Source organism: Canis lupus, chromosome 13 (genome assembly GCF_003254725.2).
Source record: "Canis lupus dingo isolate Sandy chromosome 13, ASM325472v2, whole genome shotgun sequence".
Taxonomy (NCBI): domain Eukaryota; kingdom Metazoa; phylum Chordata; class Mammalia; order Carnivora; family Canidae; genus Canis; species Canis lupus.
Window position 1 is genome coordinate 44,160,425 of NC_064255.1, and position 22,220 is coordinate 44,182,644.

The 22,220-nt window shown below is 35.1% G+C and overlaps 1 protein-coding gene and 1 long non-coding RNA gene across 4 annotated transcripts in view; one reads left to right on the forward strand and one right to left on the reverse strand.

Annotated features, from left to right (window-relative positions):
* The window catches only part of LOC125752355 (uncharacterized), a 64,732-nt gene that overhangs the window by 19,328 nt on the left and 23,184 nt on the right, over positions 1 to 22,220 (forward strand). The window lies entirely within an intron of this gene.
* The window catches only part of NFXL1 (nuclear transcription factor, X-box binding like 1), a 71,600-nt gene that overhangs the window by 13,113 nt on the left and 36,267 nt on the right, over positions 1 to 22,220 (reverse strand). For both annotated transcript variants that reach the window (XM_049092938.1, XM_035714959.2), the window contains exons 16-19: positions 18,521 to 18,542; positions 17,764 to 17,904; positions 11,623 to 11,789; positions 3,149 to 3,218 (exon numbers count right to left, since the gene is read on the reverse strand). In XM_049092938.1, coding sequence (XP_048948895.1) covers positions 3,149 to 3,218; positions 11,623 to 11,789; positions 17,764 to 17,904; positions 18,521 to 18,542 — 400 coding nt within the window. The remainder of the gene's footprint in view (positions 1 to 3,148; positions 3,219 to 11,622; positions 11,790 to 17,763; positions 17,905 to 18,520; positions 18,543 to 22,220) is intronic.

Genomic DNA, 22,220 nt, shown 5'->3' on the forward strand with positions numbered 1-22,220 from the left:
CTGATTAAAAAGTATTATAGGGCAGCCTGGGTGGCTCAGTGGTTTAGCGCTGCTTTTGGCCTGGGGCCTGATCCTGGAGACCCAGGATCGAGGTGCATGTCAGGCTCCCTGCATGGAGGAGCCTGCTTCTCCCTCTGCCTGTGTCCCTGCCTCTCTCTGTGTGTGTGTGTGTGTGTCTCATGAATAAATAAATAAAATCTTAAAAAGAAAAAAAAAAGCATTATATACTATGATTGTATCTTCATTACAGACGTCACACCAAAAAATAGAAGTTTTTCTAAAATATCCAACCTTGATATTAATTTAAAGACGAGATGTCCCACTCTTTCCACTCAATGTGGGGTGGTTTTCTTCTACTCTACTCAGCCCTTAATATCTTTCTAACACTCGCATATGTCATTTCAAATACCTTACCAATAACCAATAGTCTAGTTCAAGATATTCCATTTTAATACCAACAATTTAAAAAGCTCTTTAAAAATAATCAAAGAAAGCTTGCAAAACAATACTGTTTTATGGATAAATACCCATATCATCATCACCATAGCTAGCACCTATATGGCACTTACCATATACTGTTAACTCATTAATACTCAACACTCAGAAGCAAGCGGCATTATTGCCCCCATTTTATATACAAACAATTTGAGTTAAGAGACATTAAATAATTTGCTCAAGTAAAAAGTAGAAAAACTTCACAGTGATGATAAAACCAAATTCAGAAATAATTTTTAAAAGTAGAATTGTACATGTGGGGCGCAGTTTAAAGGTGCAGTTCTTCATGGTATCTTTATATTTTCTTTTAGTTAAATTCAAACCACTCAGAAGATATAGAGTGGAGTAGTTCAGAGAAGCAGTGGAGCTAGAAGGATATGCCAATACCATTCCCACAGTTCAGTTTCATTCACATTCAATAAACATTTACCAACTGCCTAATGTGTACAGAACAGGGAACAAAGAACTGGATACAGGGACAAATATGATATAGTCCCTATCCCCAAGAAATCCTATTCGTCCCGTATAGGAAACGGGAGGAGAAAGTAAACAAAGAATTTGTCAGTACATCAGAATTTATCATAATCCCATACTTTAATTCCAAGTATAAGATATCTATTGCAGATTCAAAGCAACAGAGTTCTTGGTTGATCCTAAGTATGACTTGATTCTATGGCTTAGTCTCAAACTGTGATGCAGGACCAACAATATCACTATTATATATAAGCTTATTAGAAACGTGCAATCTTGGGCAGCCCCGGTGGCTCAGCGGTTTAACACCGCCTTCAGCCTAGGGTGGGATCCTGGAGACCCAGGATCGGGTCCCATATTGGGCTCCCTGCATGGAGCCTGCTTCTCCCTCTGCCTGTGTCTCTGCCCCCCCCCCCCCCACTTTTCCCTCTCTCTCTCTCCATGTCTCTCATGCATAAATAAATCCTTAAAAAAAGAAAAAAAGAAATGTGCATTCTTAAGCCCCTACTTCAGGCCCTCAAAGTCAGAAACTCTGGGGCAGAGCCTGTTAATCTGTTTTAAGAAGCCCTTGAACTGATTGAGAAGTACTGTTGTAGCCAATGTCCGGAGGCCATAAACCAGAATAAGTTCTATGAGACACATGGATACTCACCTGTCCACTCTTAGACTGTTTCAAACTATAACAGTTACTTGGATCATTCGCAAACTAGGGCTATATTTTTCAAGAGAGCCCAAGGAGATTCTAGCAATATTAGGGGCTCGAGAATGGCCTAGAATCCAAAAATCACGAGCATGGAAAACAAATTTTTAAATAAACAGTGATCGCTCATCTAGTCCCACCAAATGTTGTACCATTATCACAACTCAATCACAGCCACCAAGGAAATGCTAAACTACAAATTAGCAATCCCTAATTTTACTTTTGTTATTTCTAACTACAATCTCATATCAAGTTACTGGATCAGATTAAAAATAAAGCATTCTCAACCACTTATTACCTGGAATCTGAATCTGGACAGAAGAAAATTTATTTTAACAAGGAAAAAGTCAGGATTTGAAGAAATCCAAAAATTAAATTTGAAATATCCTAACACCCTTAGTTTCACTTACATAACAAAGACAAGGTTATTAAAACAATCATTTATTGCTTGAAATGGTCTCCCTTCTTATAATCTTACTTAACTTTTAATATACCCAAGTTCAATTTCCAAAAGTTCTTAAACAGGAATCCAAAACGGCATCCAAAGTTTTAGTTAAAAGGAAATATTGTTAGCAAAAAGGCATATCATGCATTAATTTGTTTTTATTTAATCAAAGAGAATGACTACTATATTTAAGGCTTTGTCATCTCTCCTGACTCTAAAGAGGATGAGAAAACAGATAAGTGCATAAAGACAAAGAATTAGAATAAAAGTTGTACTATTAGTACATCTGTAAGTCAAAAGGATTCCTTTATAAATGTCCAACCAAATCAAATAACTCACTGTCCTACCTCCAACAACAAAAGAGGGAATACTCTGATTTTTAAACTGACCAACTACAGAGGGACCACTATGGTTTCTCAAATTATCATCAAGATAAATCACTGGTGAGTTTTTACATTTAGACTCTGAGCAATTTTTCCTACACTATTTTCATACTTTCAGTATGAATACAAATGCATATACAAGCATCAGAATCTTTAAAAAAATAAAACTGTCTATGTAAGTGCTTTATATTAATCAATTCAAGATAATAATGAACTTTAAAGTTCAGACACACACACACACACACACACACACACATATCTGCTTTTTAAATAACCTACTATGGATCTACTGTTAAACTGCCTATGATCCACATAGTTCTCCATCTATTTACATTTGAAGGGGTTGGAAGAAGGGTAAACATTAGGTCAATACTTTATCATATAAAGTATATAAGCTATCTTTAAAATTGCTTTTAAAAAACCTTCAAAGGATTATTCCTAGTTCTAATACCCCAAAATTTCAGAAAGAGAGATGTGCATCCACAGTTAGTATGTATTATATTTTTTACAGACATCGATCACATTTTCCTTTCTGGACCCACATTTCTAGCAGGCTCAGAAAAGACCTGAAATAAGATGACCAACAAGAAAAGAGAAAATCCAAGAGGAACAATGCCCAAGAAATACAACTTAAAAGATTCTATTAAAGCTTACCTCTTTAGGACACTGATTTTTGCAACAACTAAGGAGGTTCTTTTCATTTACATCAGCTGTGGTTATTTTTCTAAAAATAAGAGGAAGTTTTGATGACATTCAAACCAAAGTCCATTTTATAGCACAATTTCTAAAAAAATAACTCACAATTTCAAACATATCCATTAAGCTATTCATTTCTTCTTGAAAAAGATTTTAATTGTGTATCATCTGTAACAATTGTCCTCAAATTATTTACCTTCTGATAACTGAAACCTTCCAGCCCTTCATCTATTATCAACAAATCAAATACCAAAAGAGTAATCAGTGCAAAAAGAAAGTATATAACACACACAAAATATCATCTGTGCCTGGCCTTTTCTTTAATAGTTCTGCTATTACTGGGCACCTCGGTGGCTCAGTCCCTTAAGCATCTGACTCTTGATTTTGCCTCAGGTCATGATCTCTGGGTAAGGGAATCACACATCACTCCACACTCACCCTGGAGTCTGCTTGAAATTCTCTCTCTCCCTCTGCCCCTTCCCCTGCTTGTGCTTACACACTCAAATAAATGGGTAAAATCTTTTTTTTTTTTTTTAAAGATTTTATTTACTTATTCACAAGAGACAGAGACACAGGCAGAGGGAGAAGCAGGCTTCATTCAGGGAGCCTGACATGGGATTTGATCCCGGGTCTCCAAGATCAGGCCCTGGGCTGAAGGCAGCGCTAAACCGCTGAGCCACCCGGGCTACCCCTGGGTAAAATCTTTTTTAAAAAAGTTGCTATTACCTTTCCTGGTAGAGCAATCATTATTCATAGCTATCACCTTCTAAAGCTTCTACATAAAGGATTAAAAACTAATGGCTCAAAAACAAAAAACAAAAAACAAAAACTAATTGCTCAATATATTACTTAAAAACAAACACTGAGAAAATGCTTTAAGTTTTTACTTAAATTCTAATTAGTTACATAAATTGTAGTATCAGTTTCAGGTGTATAATCAGTTTCAGGTGATTCAACACTTTCATACCATACTCTGTGCTCATTGCAAGTGCCCTCCTTAATCCTCATCACCTATATCACCCATCCCCCCCCACAAACCGCCCCCCTGGTGACCATCAGTTTGCTCTCTGTAGTTAAGAATCTCTTCTTGGTTTACCTCTCCCTTTTTTTCCCTATGCTTGTTTTGTTTCTTAAAGAACAACAACAACAACAACAACAACAAAAACTACTTCAAATTGAAGAATTTAGTAAGCTTATTTTCGGAAAGCTTCTTAAGCTGCTTTTGTAAGTTATCTACTAATGTTAGAAACTGACTCCCTTTAGATCTGATCATTTTATATCAATCTGTGTGCTTTTATATTTGGCTTCATGGGTAACTCAGGAAAAGTCACAAACACTAAAGAATAAAACTTTCTCATAGATAGTTGAATATAACCACAACAGACACTGCATAAGTCAATAACTAGTGACACTCTTAAAATCCCTATCCCATATAGGTTACTTTTCTCTTCCCATCACCTTTCTTCTCCTTTTCTTTCTTTTCCTGCTTTTCTTATTTCTTTTATTAGACATAATTGCCAAAATAAACTACAAGTTTAGTCTAATTAATATCAAAACTATTATCTTAAGTATACATATAAGTTAGCATAAATGTACTCAAGGTAACACATGCAATTTTCTCAGCAAAAGTTTAATAATTTGCAAACTCTTTATACTGGCTCTACAAAAAGCTGTATACTTTCATTCTGACAAGGTGCTCACCTCTGAATTTAAGACTTAGTATCATTTTGTTCCTATCACTTTATAATTAGGTAAACTAATTTTTCAACACCTGTATCTTATATATCTAATTTCTACAGAAGAAATTACATGAAGCAGAAAAGGACTAAAAAAAAAAAAAAAAAAAAAAGATAACATGAAATAATTCACTGAATTGAAAGTAAATGAAATTATCATAATGAATACTGAGTCTTGAAGAAGTCTCTATAAAAACATACACCTCATGTTTGAAGGTGCTTTTAAAAACAGATTTATTAAGGTATAATGCAGAACACAACAATGTACATGTTTAAAATGTGGTAAGAAAATGTGGTAAGGGGCAGCCCTGGTGGCTCAGTGGTTTAGCGCCGCCTGCAGCCCGGGGTGTGATCCCAGAGACCCTGGATGGAGTCCCACGTCAGGCTCCCTGCATGGAGCCTGCTTCTCCCTCTGCCTGTGTCTCTGCCTCTCTCTCCTCTCTGTGTATATTCTCATGAATAAATAAATAAAATCTAAAAAAAAAAAAAAAAAAAAAAAAAAGAAAAGAAAATGTGGTAAGGCTTGACATAGGTTTACTCCCATGAAACCATCACCACAATCAAGATCATGGTCATTACCCATCACTCTCAAAAGTTTCCTGTGTCCCTTAGGAATCTCTTTATACTGCCCATCACCTGACAGGCAACCACTGATATGTATAGATATACATACTTCTTGTATAGATTAGCTTCCATTTTCAAGAATTTTACATAACCAAATCATAGAGCATGAGACTTTTTTGTTCAGCTTCTTTCATTTACCTTGAGATTTCACATTTTGAGGTTCATTCATGACATTGTAAATAACAATAGTTTATTTTTACTGCTTTATTTATTCTAATGTATAGAAATCTACCATTTGCTTATTCACCTGTTGCTGGACATTTGGATTGTTTCCAGTTTTAGGTTACTACATATAAAATATTATGAACATTCATGTACATAATCTTTGTAGGGACATACATTTCATTTCTCTTGGTTAAGTACCTAGGAATAGAATGGTTGTATCATATGGCAGGCAGATGTTTAACTTTTTAAGAAACTACCAAACCTTTCCCCAAAGTGTTTGTATCATTTTACATTCTTATTAGCAGTGTATGAGTTCCAATACTTCCATATCCTCTCCAATACTTAATACTGTCAGTCTTTTGTCTTTTTGTCTTTTCAATTTTAGCCATGCTAACAGGTACGCAGTTGTAGGTCATTGTGATTTTTTAAAGTTTTTAAATTCCAATTAGTTAACATACAGTGTAATACTAGTTTCAAGTGTACAATATAGTAATTCGACACTTCCATACAACACATGGAAGTGCTCATCACCACAAGTGCCATCCTTAATCCCCATCACCTATTTCACCCATCCTCCCACCCATGTCCCTTTAGTAACCATCAGTTTGTTCTCTATAGTTAAGAGTCTGTTTCTTGATTTACTATTTGCTCTTTTTCCCCCCTTTGTTGTTTTGTATCTTAAATTCCACATATAAATGAAATCCATGGTATTTGTCATTCTTGGGCTTATTTCACTTTGCATAACACTCTCTACCTCCATCCATGTCATTGCAAATGGTAAGAATTCTTTCTTTTTTGTGGTAATATTCCATTCTCTATATATACACACACACCCCACATCTTCTTCATTCATTCATCAGATGATGGATATTTGGGCTGATTCCATAATCTGGCTATTGTAGATAATGCTGCTGTAAACATCAGGGTGCATGTATGCCTTCAAATTAGCATTGTTGTATTCCTTGGGTAAATACCTAGTAGTGCAATTGCTGGATCTTAGGGTAGTTCTATCTTTAGTGTTTTGAGTAACCTCCACACTGTTTACCACAGTGGCTGCACCAGCCTGCATTCCCACCAACAGTGCAGAAGGGTTCCCCTTTCTTTTTCTTTTTTTTTTAATAATAAATGTATTTTTTATTGGTGTTCAATTTGCCAACATACAGAATAACACCCAGTGCTCATCCCGTCAAGTGCCCCCCTCAGTGCTCGTCACCTATTCACCCCCACCCCCCGCCCTCCTCCCCTTCCACCACCCCCAGTTTTCTTCCCAGAGTTAGGAGTCTTCATGTTCTGTCTCCCTTTCTAACATTTCCCACCCATTTCTTCTCCCTTCCCTTCTATTCCCTTTCACTATTATTTATATTCCCCAAATGAATGAGACCATATAATGTTTGCCCTTCTCCGATTGACTTATTTCATATCCTTACAATACCTGTTGTTTCTTATGTTGTTGAGTTTAGCCATTCTGACAGGTGTGAGGCGATAGCTCACTAGAGTGATGGTAATATAGTTTGGAATGCCTCTCCTGGATAATGAGTGATACTGAGCATCTTTTAACATGCTTTTCTGTAGCTCTTCTTTGAAAAAATATTTATTCATGTCTTTGCTTCATTTTTTAATTCAATTATTCAGTTTTTGGATATTGAGTTTTACAAGTTCTCCATATATTTTGGATCCTAACATTTTATCAGCTATCATTTGCAAATCTTTTCTCCCATTCCATTGGCTGTGTTTTAGTTTTGTTGATTATTCCTTTGCTGCACAGAACTTTTTATTTTGATGAAGTCCCAATAGTTTATGTTTGCGTTTGTTTCCCTTGCCTCAGGAGACTATCTAGTAATTAGTTGCTACTGCCAATGTCAAAGTTGTTACTGTAATCTCCTAAGATTTTAATGGTTTCCTGTCTCACATTTAGGTCTTTCATTCATTTTGAATTTTTTTGTGTGAATGGCATGAGGAAGAGGTCCAGTTTCATTCTTTTGCATGTTGCTGTACAGTTTTCCCAACACCATTTGTTGGAGAGACTTTTTCCCATTGGATGTTCTTTCCTGCTTTGTCGACTATTACTTGATCATTCAGTTATAAGTTCATTTCTGGGTTTTCTACTCTGTTCCATTGATCTATGTGTCTATTTTTGTGCCAGTACCTTACAGTCTTGATCACTACAGTTTTGTAATATAACTTGAAGTCTGGAATTGGGGTTCCTCCAGCTTTGCTGTTCTTTTTCAAGGTTGCTTTGGCTACTGGAGGTCTTTTGTAGTTCCATACGAATTTTAGGATGGTTTGTTCTGTGAAAAATGCTGGTGGCATTTTGATAGGGATTGCATTAAATGTGTAGACTGCTTTGGGTTATACAGGCATTTTAACAATATTTTTTCTTCCAATCCATCAGCATGGGATGTCTTTCCACTTCTTTCTGTCCTCTTCAATTTCTTTCATCAGTGTTTTATAGTTTTCAGAGTACAGGTCTTTCACCTCTTTGGTTAGGTTTATTCCTAGGTATCTTGTAATTGTAAAGGGGATTGATTCCTCGATTTCTCTTTTTGCTACACCATCAGGGGTATACAGAAATGCGAACAGGTTTCTGTACATTGATTTTGTATCCTGCTGCCTTACTGAATTCTTTTACAGTTCTATCAGTTTTGGGGCAGAGTCTTTCAGGTTTTCTCTATAGAGTATCATGCCATCTGCAAATAGTGAAAGTTTGACTTCTTCCCTGCCAGCCTGGATGCTTCTTCTTTCTTTTATTTCTTTTTGTTGTCTGACTGACGTGACTAGAAGTTCTAGTACTATTTTGAATAAAAGTGAGGAGAATGGACATTCCTGTCTTGTTCCTGACCGTAAAGGAAAAGCTCTCAGTTTTTCCCTACTGAGGATGATATTAACTGTGGGTTTTTCAGATATGGCCTTTAGCATATTGAGGTGTGTTCCCTCTAAGTCTTACTTTATTGAGGGTTCTTATTATGAATGGATATTGTACTTTGTCAAATGCTTCTTTTGCATCTATTGAAAGGATCATACAGTTCTTATCCTTTCTTTTATTAATGTGGTGTATCACATTTGTGAATACTGAAACGACGATTGCTGCCCAGGAATTAATCCCACTTGGTCACAGTGAATGATTTTTTCTTTTAATGTTGGTTTGCTAGTACTTTATTGAGAATTTCTGCATCTCTGTTCATCAGGAATATTGGCCCATAGTTCTCTTTTTTAATGGTATCTTTATCTGGTTTTGATATCAGGGTAATGCTAGCCTCAGAACGAATTTAAAAGTTTTCCTTCCTTTTCTATTTTTTGGAACAGTTTGGGAGAAGAATAGTTATTAACTCTTCTCTCTAAATGTTTGGTAGAACTCTCCTCTGAAGCCATCTGGTCCTAGACTTTTTGTCTGTTGGGAGTTTTTTTTTTTTTTTTTTTTTTTATTACTGATTCAATTTCTTTGCTAGTTACCAATGTTCAAGTTTTCTATTTCTTCCTGTTTCTGTTTTGGTAATTTATGTTTCTAAGAATGTATCCATTTCTTCTAGTTTGCTCAATTTGTTGGCATACAGTTCTTCATAATACTCTAATTGTTTGTATTTCTGTGATGTAGGTTATTATTCTTCCTCATTTGTGATTTTATTTATTTGGGTCCTTTTTCTTTTCTTTTTGACAAGTCTGGCTGAAGGTTTATCAGTTTTACTAATTTCTTTTCAAAGAACTAGCTCCTTGTTTCATTGATCTGTTCTATTTTTTTTAATTTTCTATATCATTTATTTCTAATCTAACCTATGATTTCCTTTCTTCTGCTGGTTTTAGGCTTCATTTGCTGTTCTTTTTCTAGTTCTTTAGGTACAAAGTTAGTTTTTTTGAGATTTTTCTTGCTTCTTGAGGTAGGCCTGTACTGCTATATACTTCCCTCTTAGGATCACTTTCACTGTATCCCAAAGGTTTTGGACCACTGTGCTTTTGTTTTCATTTGTTTCCATGTATTTTTTTTGTTTTTAATTTCTTCTTTGGCTTCCTGGTTGACCCATTCATTGTTTAGTAGCATGTTCTTTAATCTCCACGTATTTGTGGTTTTTCCACATTTTTTCCTGTGGTTGACTTCTAGTTTCAGTGTTGTGATCAGAATATAACTTTAATCTTTTTACATTTGTTGAGGCCTCTTTTGTAACCTAATATGTGATCTATTCTGAAGAATGTTCCATGTATACTTTAAAAGAAAGTGTATTCTGCTAAAAAACATACACTTCAAATATGTATTCAAGGAAAGGAAAAAGGAACTCCAGACAGCTATAGTAATGGAAACCACCTCAATCCAAATATATCTACACATTTTCCCCTAAAATCATTCAGCTCATTAATAATAAAATCACTCAAATCCCATAACCTCCACATAATTAGAAGATGCAAATTTCTACAAAGTTCAAAATTACCTGTAAGTTGAAAAATAAATACCAATTCATAACAGAACTATTTTTCAAGCTCCCTCAGCAAATCATTTCAGAAAACTAGTAGTGTTCTGGAAAAACTGAGCAGAAAAGAGAACACACAACTGAGCTAACATCACACAAGAGAAAGAGAAAGTCCACCCTAAATGTGAAAAAGTCTTGGTAGGTCAGAGCACTAACTATGGGAAGAAACTTTAAAAAGTGCACAAGAATTAAGGAGCCAATCTTGGAAGGATAACACTCTGAACAAGAAGGTAAAAAGGTAAAGTCACCCTCTGGAGACTACATGACAAAGGGAAAAAGAAGCAAGAAAGAAAAATTTAGGTCCTGCAAGACCAAAGAAAAGCTCTTTCCTCAGTATCACTCATTAATACAGCAAAATTGCTCTCTTCATTCTCTCTACAAAACTTCTAATGCTAAAGTAATATTTTATTCTTAAAATTTCAACAAAATAATATTTAATAATAAAATCTGACTTTTCCAATTTAACAAGACATGAGCTTACAGTCACAAAAACACATTTAAGTTAATATTAACTGGCATTTTTCAAAAAGTACTTATGTTAAAAAAATCAGAAACAAAGTCATATTCCCCAATTTAACCTGAGTAAAATATACTTAACAAAGAGCCCACATTACAAACTTGGGTGAAAAGAGCTAAACAAGTCAGTAAATTATGTTAGATTATGATTAAGTAGAAAAAAAAGGCAATCCTCCCCCCCCCCCACACATACACATAATCTACAAGCAAAAACATGTATTTTATTAAGTGCAGATTTTTTTTTTAGGTAAAGGAAATACAGAAGTCATAACTGAATGGTAAGTCATCAGAAAGGGAGAAAAACCATGAGATACTCTTAACTATAGGAAACAAACAGGGTCACTGGAGGAAAGATGGGTGGGAGGATGGGGTAACTGGGTGATGGGCATTAAGGAGGGTGCATGATGTGATGAGCACTGGGTATTATACACAACTGATAAATTATTGAACACTACATCTAAAACTCATGATGTACTGTATGTTGGCTAATTGAATTTAAACTTAAAAAAGTCATAGCCATAACAGATACATTTGTAAAAAAAGGAAAAAAATTATGCCTTGGTAGCTATGTGTACATCAACTTTTTATCCAACAAAATTCTAGTTTGACACTGTTATTTGAGCACTCTACTATAGGAATGTTTCTATATTTTTTAAAGCAGTGATCCAATTTTTTTCCTTAAAAAATCTTAACCAGAATCCCCAAATGGAAAGAAAGCATAACTGTCTTTGAAATCAGGGGTAAGTATCTAGACGGTGAAGTATTCTACATTTCTTTCTTCAGGTCTCTACTGAAAAATCTAGGCTTCTAACACCTATGGGTGACACTGAGTAATGTTCCTTAAAGTACATTTTATAGGGTTCTAAATTACAAAAAGATACTGGTTAAAAATAATTATTATAGTAAAACAAGAATATTTCTCTAGTCCACTTACCTACATTCCACATATAGGCTTGTGATCTTGCAGTGACATTTTATTCTAAGCATCTGAACACAAGGAGGACATTCTCCAGGGTGACATGGCAAAACACATGGATGGGGACAACCCAGAGGACGTGATTTAGAGCACCCTTCTTCACACTGAAGGCATTCTGGGCCAGCCTGATAGGTAGTAAGGAAATAAATCACCTAAGTAAAGAAGTCTAACATTTCTACATATTAAAATTATAAAATTTATATATCCCATTAAAAGGAAGTACTTTTGTAGCTCTTAGGAATACAGTTAATAAAATGGTGTATGCTTTCACCTTAAAAATATTCAAAATGAAAAAAATACATATTCACAATGAAGAACAGCAAGATTATCAATATGACCACTAGTCACAAAGATTTCTGTCTACAAACCTCGTTAAATCAAACTGCCTCATCTTGAAATTGTACTTGATTATATGAAGTATTCCTACTAAAAATGTAAATTACTTCCTGGAGAATAGTCAGTAGCAGGAAAAAAGAAAACATTATTAATTCATTTCCACCCAACAAACATGATCACCATCAAACTAAAGAAATCAACACTCTGTTAATACATAAACATTCCCAAAGCATTCAATGTTCTGGAGATACTGCTCTCATCTTGTCAAAGAGAAACATTCATGGAGGTGGGGGTGGGAGGAGAATGACCAGTTTATGTTTTAATGCACTTGGATGAACTAAAATCACATTACATTTACAAGTAAATGTACTTCAACGTAATTCAACAAGGCACCTCTCTGCTCTAGTAATTTAACAATTTAAATACCATCTACCTACTAAAGAAGGTTAAAAACTGTTATTGCAGGATATTATTTATTTTCACATGTCATATATGAGATAAAGAGAGCTACAGACATCAATACCAAGTCTTAAAGTTTGAAATTTTTATCATTCCTAAGTATAGCCATGATTACAAGAGTGATTATGTCAGTTAAAATCTAAGATATTTTTAACAATGTAGATTAAAAAGAAAAAGTGTTTCAGTTATGAAACATTCTTCTATAAATAATTTCTATTTTTTATTTTTAAAAGTATATTAATTTATTGTAACTTATTCAGCATCTTATGACAGAAATTATTCACACACCGGGAATATACAAAATGGGAAAGATCCCTGACCTAAGAAATATAAATTTAAGTGGGGGAGGTAAAGAACATAATAGTTGTCTTCATAAATACTCTGAATAAAGATACAGAAGGTTAAGAAGGAGTAACAGAAGCAGTAAGAAGAAAGCCTACTGATAAAGTTCATGTTTGAACAGAATAAATAAGGGAAAGAGCCATAAGAATGCAGAGTTCCAGAGAAAAGATCACTAAGTGCAAAGGCTCTGACACAGAACAAATTTGGAACATTCAAGAAATAGCAAGAAGGAGAAGTGAGCAAGTGAGTGATGAGTGAAGAGGTAGGAAATGTAGTCAGAAGTTAGATCATTATGAAGTCTTATAGGCCACCATAAGACCATTTGGATTTTATCCTGAGAGTAACTGAAAGCTACTGATGGTTTTTTTTTTTTTTAATTTATTTATTTATGATAGTGACACACACACACACACAGAGAGAGAGGCAGAGACATAGGCAGAGGGAGAAGCAGGCTCCATGCACCGGAAGCCCGACGTGGGATTCGATCCCGGGTCTCCAGGATCGCGCCCTGGGCCAAAGGCAGGCGCTAAACCGCTGCGCCACCCAGGGATCCCTACTGATGGGTTTTGAGCAGGGAGATGACACACTTGACTACAACTTTTTTTTTTACTTACATCTTTAAAAGATTAACCTAGGTGATGCAGTACGACAAAGGTGGGAGTAGAGAGGCTGACTGAGAGAATAGTACAGACACCTCTAGGGAAGAAAAATGCTAGTGGCTTGGATGAGGACATTAGTGGTAGAGGTTATACTAAATGGTCAGATTCGGGGATGTACTTGGAAGATAAATCTGACAAGACATGTTGTGAGACAAGGACAAGGACAATGTAGAAAGAAATTAAGCAACATTCCTGCCTTTGATCTGCAGAACTGGGTAAAACTGGTAATACAATTTTCTGAAATGGGAAAGACCAGGAGAAAAATAGGCAATGAATCTCAAAACATGCAAACATAAAAAAAGATGACACACACAGTCTATTTCGCTTGTTCTTTTTCCTGGCTATGTGGTACACCTACAATAATTTTTCATTTAAATAACATGAATAGAACATAGTGGGCTGGGAGTTAAGACATCAGGGATACTACTTTCTGATTACTACTGTCCTGTTACCTGACCACAAACAAGTCACCTGACAATCTTCACTTTCCCTATCTGCAAAAAAATTATATGATGAGAGGAGGTTCCTTCCTTCTAATTATGGGGAAAAAAAATCACTAATTTGTACTGCTAAGCTATATTTCTGGATCACTTATAATATCAAGTTCTATCTTCTAGAAGAAACTATCTTAATTCAGAAATATAGCAAGCCTAGCTGTCAAATATCTTATACAGTTCTCCTTTAAAAAAGAAAAACCAGAAATTCTAACCTAGGGAATAATATTGGGATAATGCACAATAATTCTCCGATTAGTCAAGTCAGCTTTTTTTTTTTTAAAAGATTTTATTTGAGAGAGAGAGTGTGAAGTGAGCACATGCACAAGCAAGGGGGACAGAGGGAGAAGCAGACTCCCCGCTGAGCAGGGAGCCCAACGCAGGACTCAATCCCAGGACCCCAAGACCATGACCTGAGCTGAAGGCAGATACTTAACTGATTGAGCCACCTAAGTGTCCCCATATCAACTTTAAAATGAGTTTCTGATTTATCTGACATCTGGAAATTCAGGGAGGGCAGCAATTCTTATTATAATCAATGAGATGATGAGAAAGAAAGCAGAATAAGCATTTGGATTACTATTACAAATTGGAAAATAAATCTTGATAGTAATATTTTTTCCCTGTTTCATTAAAATATATTTGATACGTTACAAATTCAAGGTGTTCAACATTTACATACTGTAATAAGATTGTCATTGTAACAATAATTAGTACCTCTAGCACATTACAAAATTACTCTTTGTTTTTAATGGCTGGAACAATTAAGTACCAAACTCTTAGCAAGTTTGATGATTATACCAATTTTTTAAAAAGATTTTATTTATTTATTCATGAAAGATACAGAGAGGGGGTGGGGGCAGAGAGACAGGCAGAGGGAGAAGCAGGCTCCATGCAGAAAGCCCGACGTGGGACTCGATCCTGGGTCTCCAGGATCACACCCTGGGCCGAAGGCGGCGCTAAACCGCTGAGCCACCCGGGCTGCCCCCCAATATTTTTTTTAATCAATGAAACATCACACATCACACACACTGCCTTTAACAGTGATTCTCAAACATTTTTATGCATAATCAATTACTTGGCAAATGTTAAAATACTGAAGCAGGGCCTGAGATTTTGCATTTTCAACAAGATTCCAGGTGATGCCCATGCTGCTGGTCTACGGACAACACTGCGTGGCAAGGGTCTGTCACAAACATAATTATATAAGAAATATATGTGTCTATGTGTGATTATGTACATATGTTTTCTTTTCCTCTCATTTATTTTTGGTATAGATTTTTCCCAAAGAGAAAAGACTGTCTTCATTATTTCTTCTTTCAGTGACTCAAAAAATAACTGTCCCCAGGTTTGCTGGGGAAAAACACTTCATCTGCCATCAGCCTCACACCTATCCCCAGTTAACAGCTTTCCACTTACTCGAGCCAAATGAATTAGACAACAGGGATATATTTGTTGCTAATGGTAGCAAGCAGAGGCATTGCCTGCAAAAAAAAAAGCCTTGACTGAACTGAGATTTGCCAGTTAGGCTAGGGAAAGAGACCAGAACAGAGATATGAAGCAAAAGAGTTTTGAATCCAGTCAATTCAATAAGCACTTTTAAATACCTGCTCTGTTGTAGGCTCTGTGCTAGGATTTAAGGTAGGAACTGGATTAATAGTTCCATAGCCATTTGGGTCAAGAGAGACATACAAGGAGATCTTTTCCAGTGGGTCTCAATTGAGACGTTACAGTAAGAAACTGATTTTGAAGAGTTTATGAATTATTTCACTTTTAATATATAAATTAAACTGATTGCAAAGTTATCCTCCAAATAATGTAGTTTTCACTCACTTGCACTGCAGTGGCCTTCCTTGAGTGGAAGATAAAGATGGACTTGTAGTTAAATTAAGAAGAATTGCACATAACTTATAACCCATATTTTACCACAGCCACTGTCCATGAAGCAATGCTGGGATTATCCAAGATAATTCCCCATTCAGTACCCTATCAGCTCTTAAAATGAGTATTTTTTGTTTTGTTTTAAGATTTTATTTATTCATGAGAGACACAGAGAAAGAGAGGCAGGGACACAGGCAGAGGGAGAAGCAGGCTCCATGCAGGGAGCCTGATGTGGGACTCAATCCTGGGACTCCAGGATCACGCCCTCAGCTGACGGCAGACGCTTAACTACTGAGCCACCCAGGCGTCCCTCAAAATGTGTTTTTTTCCAACTCACTTCATATTCTAAAATCCAGAGGAGGAAAGCCATATAGTAGCTATACTCTATCTAGTTAAAGTGATTTTGAATTGTAATTACTTTACTATGATTTTGTAATTCCAATATTTTTCATTTTATCATGAGTATGTTTTTATTAAGGATCAAAGCACAGGTGGATGAAGAAATTATAAGCAATACATTTACCTGTCTGCATAAGAGCAAGAATGATACTAGGAATACTTACGTTATCATGCTTTACAATCACCAAATCAAAGACCAAAAAAATAACAATACAAGTGAAATTTTCAATAATATATAATTCATATTAAAACTTAAGCATCTGTAAATTTAATGCCGTTTAGTAAAATGAATCTTAAAATTTTTGGCTTATTCCTCATTAAACACACTTGCTAATAGTATTCTGACTCCCTAAAGAGTGGAAGTTTACCAAAAAACATTAAATATTTTAAAAATACATGATTGTTTATATAACAAAAATTTATTTTTATTCACACATCATGTCAAATGTAGGCTGGCAGGGAACTCTGGCAAATCAATTATTCTGGGACGCTGGGTGATTTTAACTTTTATCTATATCACACGGAACACACAACCTCCTCAATCACAAAAGTAGAGAAAGAGCGCAGTAGTTAATGATAAAGATTTTCCTGACTATTCTTGGAGATGAAAACATTTCTGCCTATATTATCTTGGTCAGCACCTTTCATATGGCCTAGAAAATTGAGAACAGGATCTCTGTTTTAATAGGAATCCTGTGTATTTTATTGCCACTGAAAATAATTTTGTTGTTTTAGATTTTTGTTGATGAATTTAAATGTTTAAAAATAAAATTTAGTATCATTTAAAATTTGATTAGCTAAATTTATTTTTCCTTGTAAAATGGTAATTTTAGAGATCTTTCAATGGTTGACTTCTCATATGCTTTGTAAAATGCTTTTAGTGAATTTCACACACACATGCCCTAATCTGTGATGCCAATTACTTTATTTCCAAAGAATGATTAGGAATATTAAAATTGTGAACACTGCCTATCATACATATTAGGCATAAAAAGTTGCTGAGAACACTCTAGCCTAAACTAAGAGATATAAATGGACAAAAATAGAAGTGATATTGCTACCTTTTATCTAAATAGACACATAGCTTCTATACTTTTTTAAGATTTTATTTATTTATTCATGAGAGATGCAGAGGGAGAAGCAGGCTCCATGCAGGGAGCCCGATGTGGGACTCGTTCCCAGAGCTCTGGGATCATGCCCTGAGCCAAAGCCAGAGGCTCAACCTCCGACCCACCCAGGGATCTCCCCTAACTTCAATACTTTTATCATAAAGTCAAAGCCTATGTATTAACACAGGTACAGAATGTAAAGAGAACATTAAAAGACTTATTATCATAAGCTAGCACAAAGATACATATATACATCAAGCCGTTAAAGTTGGTTGTATTAAGAATAGCAAGAAAGAAGGGATGAAGGCAAGAAAGAAGAAAAAAGTTCTAACAAAATGGAAAAGTATTTATGGCATAATTATTCAAAAAAATGTTTCAAGCATACTAGAAGTATATATACATTCAACCTTAGGATATTACCTTGTTTTTGCCAATGCAGGCATCAATTTCAGTTACTTTGTGGCATTCTTTCATACACGTATGATTCTGACAATCTAGGGCTCGTCCACATACTCTCTTACAAGAGTAGGGTCCTACAGCATGGCATGGTAGTGGACTTACCTATAAAAAAAAAAAAAAAGATTAGCAGCACACACAAAAGTTTCTGGACCCATATTTCTGAAATGACTCTGTTATCACTTGAGAACAAGTTTCATAAAGGTCTACCACAGTTTCATTAATAATAGTTATTATCAAAATCAAAGTAACCTATCAAAAAGTCCAAAAAATGAATGTCAAAGCAAAATACTCCATTCCTAAAAGGGAAATTCAATATAAAGATGTGACAGTGACCACATATACATAGGCTAATTCCCAAAACTACAAAATATTTTAAAATCAGCATGGGGCACCTGCGTGGATCAGTCAGGAGCGTCCGACTTTTGATTTCAGCCCAGGTCATGATCTCATGCTCTTGGGATCAAGCCCTGTGTCAGGTTCCCCACTGAGTGGGGAGTCTACTTGTCTCCCTCTCTCTCTGCCCCTTCCTCCATGTGCACACATGCATGTGTGCTTTCTAAAAAGAAGTAAATCTTTAAAAAAAAATTGCAGATAAACTCTTGTACTTTTTTAGAGAGCACTTAAAAAAACAATACCTTGACTTTGTCATTTCTAATAATCCTCATATAGAAGGGGTATAGATTATAAGCTTCACTTAAAACTTGTACCTATGACTCACCTCATGCTTCCCAAGACATTCTCTGCAAAATAAGTAAATAAATAAATAAATAAATAAGTAGAAAACATTTCAAATTCTTCAAAAAGACTATCTGAAGCAAAGGTGCTAAGCCTACTAGTATTATTAGGAATAAAAAACACATGAGGAAATAACAGTGATAATAGAAAAGTTGCAGGATACCAAGTTAACATACAAAAACCTACTGCTGTCCTATATACCAGCAATGAACAATTGGAATTTGAAACATACTATCATTTATATTAGCACAATAAATGAAATAGATACAAATCTAACAAAATATGTAAGTGATCTATATGGGCAAAAGACAGAAATCAAAGACAATCTAAATAAATGATGAGATATCCCATGCTCACTGTTAGGAAGGTGCAAATATTGTTAAAATGTTGCTTCTTTCCCAACTTCAACTAGATTCAACATAATTCCAATCAAAATCCCAGCAATTTATTAATAGTGGACACCAACAAACTGATTTTAAAGTCTATGCGGAAAAACAAAAAACCCAGGATAGCCAATATAGTACTGAAGAACAACACGATACTGACACTATGCAACTTAAACTATGAAGCTACAGTGATTAAGACAGCATGGTACTGCTAAGAGAACAGATTGATGAAACAGAACAGCCCAGAAACAGACCTACCCAAAAATAGTCAAATGATCTCTGACAAAGGAAAAAGGCAACTGAAAAGGGATAATCTTTTCAACAAACAGTAGTGCTGGGATAAAGACATTGACCTAGAAAAAAAATCCCAACAGGGCTAACACCTTTCACAACAGGTAACTCAAAATGGATCACAGACCAAAATGTGAAGTGTGAAACTATAAACAAAGGAGAAAATCTAGGTAACTTGGATTTAATGATGACTTTTTAGACACACGAAAAGCATGATCTTCAAAAGAAAATGGTTAAACTAGACTTTATTAAACCAAAACATCTGCCTTGTGAAGAACACTTAAATGATAGTTTAAATGAAAACACTTAAAACCCACAAAATGGCAGAAAGTATTTGGAAAACATTTATCTAGTAAAGGGCTTATATCCAAAATGTAAAAAAAAATCTTAAAACTCAATAAGAAAGCAAACAACCCAATTAAAAAATGGTCGGGATTTGGAGAACACACACCTCACCTTCCAAAGAAGACATACAGGCAGCAAATAAACATATGAAAAGATGCTGAACATCATATGCTGTTAGAAACTGTCAATTAAAATGAGGTGCCACTGCACACCTATTAGAATGACTAAAACCCAAAACACGGACAGTAGCATATGCTGGCAAGAATACCGGGTAACGGGCTTTCTCACTGCTGGTGAGACTTCAACATGGTAGAGCCACTTGGTTAGATGGTTTGGCAGTGTCTTACAAAGCTAAACCAGGCTTGCCATATGATCCGGCAAAATCTACACATGAATATTTATAGCAGTTTTCTTCATAACTTTCAAAATTTGGAAGCAACTAAAATGTCCTTCAATAGGTGAATGAATAAACAATCTGTGGCACATTCATACAATGGAATATTATTCAGTAATTTAAAAAAAATGAGCTACCAAGACATAAAAAGACACAGAGGAAATTTAAATGCATATTGCTACATGAAATATGCTGAAAAGCCTATAAACTATATGATTACAACTATAGGACATTCTGGGAAAGGCAAAACTATAGAGACTTTAAAAAGGTCAGTGGTAACCAGTGGCTTCAGGGAGAGGAAGTGAGGGATGAACAAGCATAGGACATTTTTTGGGCAGCGAAACTACTCTGGTTGCTATAGTACTGGTGGATAGTGGATACATGAGATCATGCACTTATCAAAATTCATAGAACCATCCAACACAAAAAGTAAACCCTAATGTAAACCATGGACTGTAGTTTATAATATTATCAGTTCCTCAACTGTAAAAAAAAAAAAAAAAAAATGTATCACGGTAATACAAAATCTTAATAACAAGAGAAACTATGTGTGGCAGGATCAAATGGGAACTCTGTACTTTCTGTGTAATTTTTCTATAAAACTGAAAATTATTGAAAAAAGATAAAGTCTATTTAAAAAAATTAGTATATATATATATCAAAAAAGATAAAGTTTATCTAAAAAAACTAAAAAAATAAATAAATAAACATTTTGCATCCCTTTCCAGGGACTGGTTTAGAAATTGTCTTGTGATCCTATTCTGGCCAATGAAATGTGAAAGGAGCTTTGCTATGGGGCTTCTGGAAAAGGCTTCTCACTCTTTAAAAAAAGATGATGACAACAGAAGGCATAAACAGTTTCTGTTTTTCTCTATGGAAACTTCCTATCTGGATGGGAAGTTGATCAGAAAGCCAAACAGCCTGAGGTCAAAGATGACACACTGAGGATAAAATAGACAGAATGTGGGCCTGTGATGATCACTGCATTAACCAGCTTAACTAACCACAGAGCTGCTCTATCTCCCGTCTAATTGTGCAGGGCATAAAAGTTAGTATGTCCCTTTTTATTTAGGTTCTTTATAACTTGAAACCAAAGGCACCATAAATGATACAGCACGTATATTCAGAATTCTTATCACCATGTGACCAAATTATCATTAAAAGTCATGTTATGTTTAAAAATGGAACAAGAGGACATGAACATTCTACTCTAAGAAAGAAATTCTACTACATAGATAGCTCATGTGACAAGTAATAATTTTAACATATACTTTATGATCTTATATATGCCACTGAAAAATCTTTATATCAGAATTAGAAGGATCTTTATATGGGTTTGCCTCCTTTTAAAAACTGAAATAAAACTCACATACCATAAAATTTATACTTTCAAAAAATACAACTCAGGGCACCTGGCTACTTCGGTCAATTAATATCTTCAGCTCAGGTTATGATCTCAGGGTCCTGGGATAGGGTCCCACATCAGGCTCCAGGCTCAGCAAGGGAGTCTGATTCTTCCTCTACCTCTCCCCACTGCTTGTACTCGCACGCTCTCTCATAAATAAATAAATAAATAAATAATAATAAATAAATATCCTAAAGAAAAATACATTTTAGTGGTTTCTAGTACATTCACAAGGTTATGTAACCATCAGCAGCATTGAGCATATTTTCATAAGCAACAGAGAAACCCTGTAAAGATTAGAAGTCACTCCACAGCCCCTGGCAGCCACTGATATGCTCTCTGCCTCTATAGATTTGCCTATTTTGAACATTTCATATAAATAGAATATTATGTGAACTTTTATGTCCAGCCTCTTTCACTTAAACTACTGTTTTCAAAGATATTCATGCTATAGTATGTATCAGTAATTCATGCATTTTTATAGCTGAATGATACTCTATTACATGGCTATACCACATTTTGTTTATTCACTCATCAGTCGATAGATATCTGTTTCCACTTTCTGGCTATTAATAATAATGCTCCTATTATTGTAACATTCATGTCCAAGTTTTTTTGTGAACATGTACTTTTAATTCTCAGTGTATACCTAAGAGTAAAATTGGTAACTCCAAGTTTAGTTTCCTGAGAAACTACCAAACTGCTTTCCAAAGTAGCTGCACCATTTTACATTCCTATCAGCCACGTACAATGGTTCCAACTACTCGCGATCTTCACCAACATTTGTCTTATTTTAGCTTTCCTACTAAGTGTAAAATGGCATCTTAATGTGGTTTTAATCGCATTTCCCTAACAATTACTT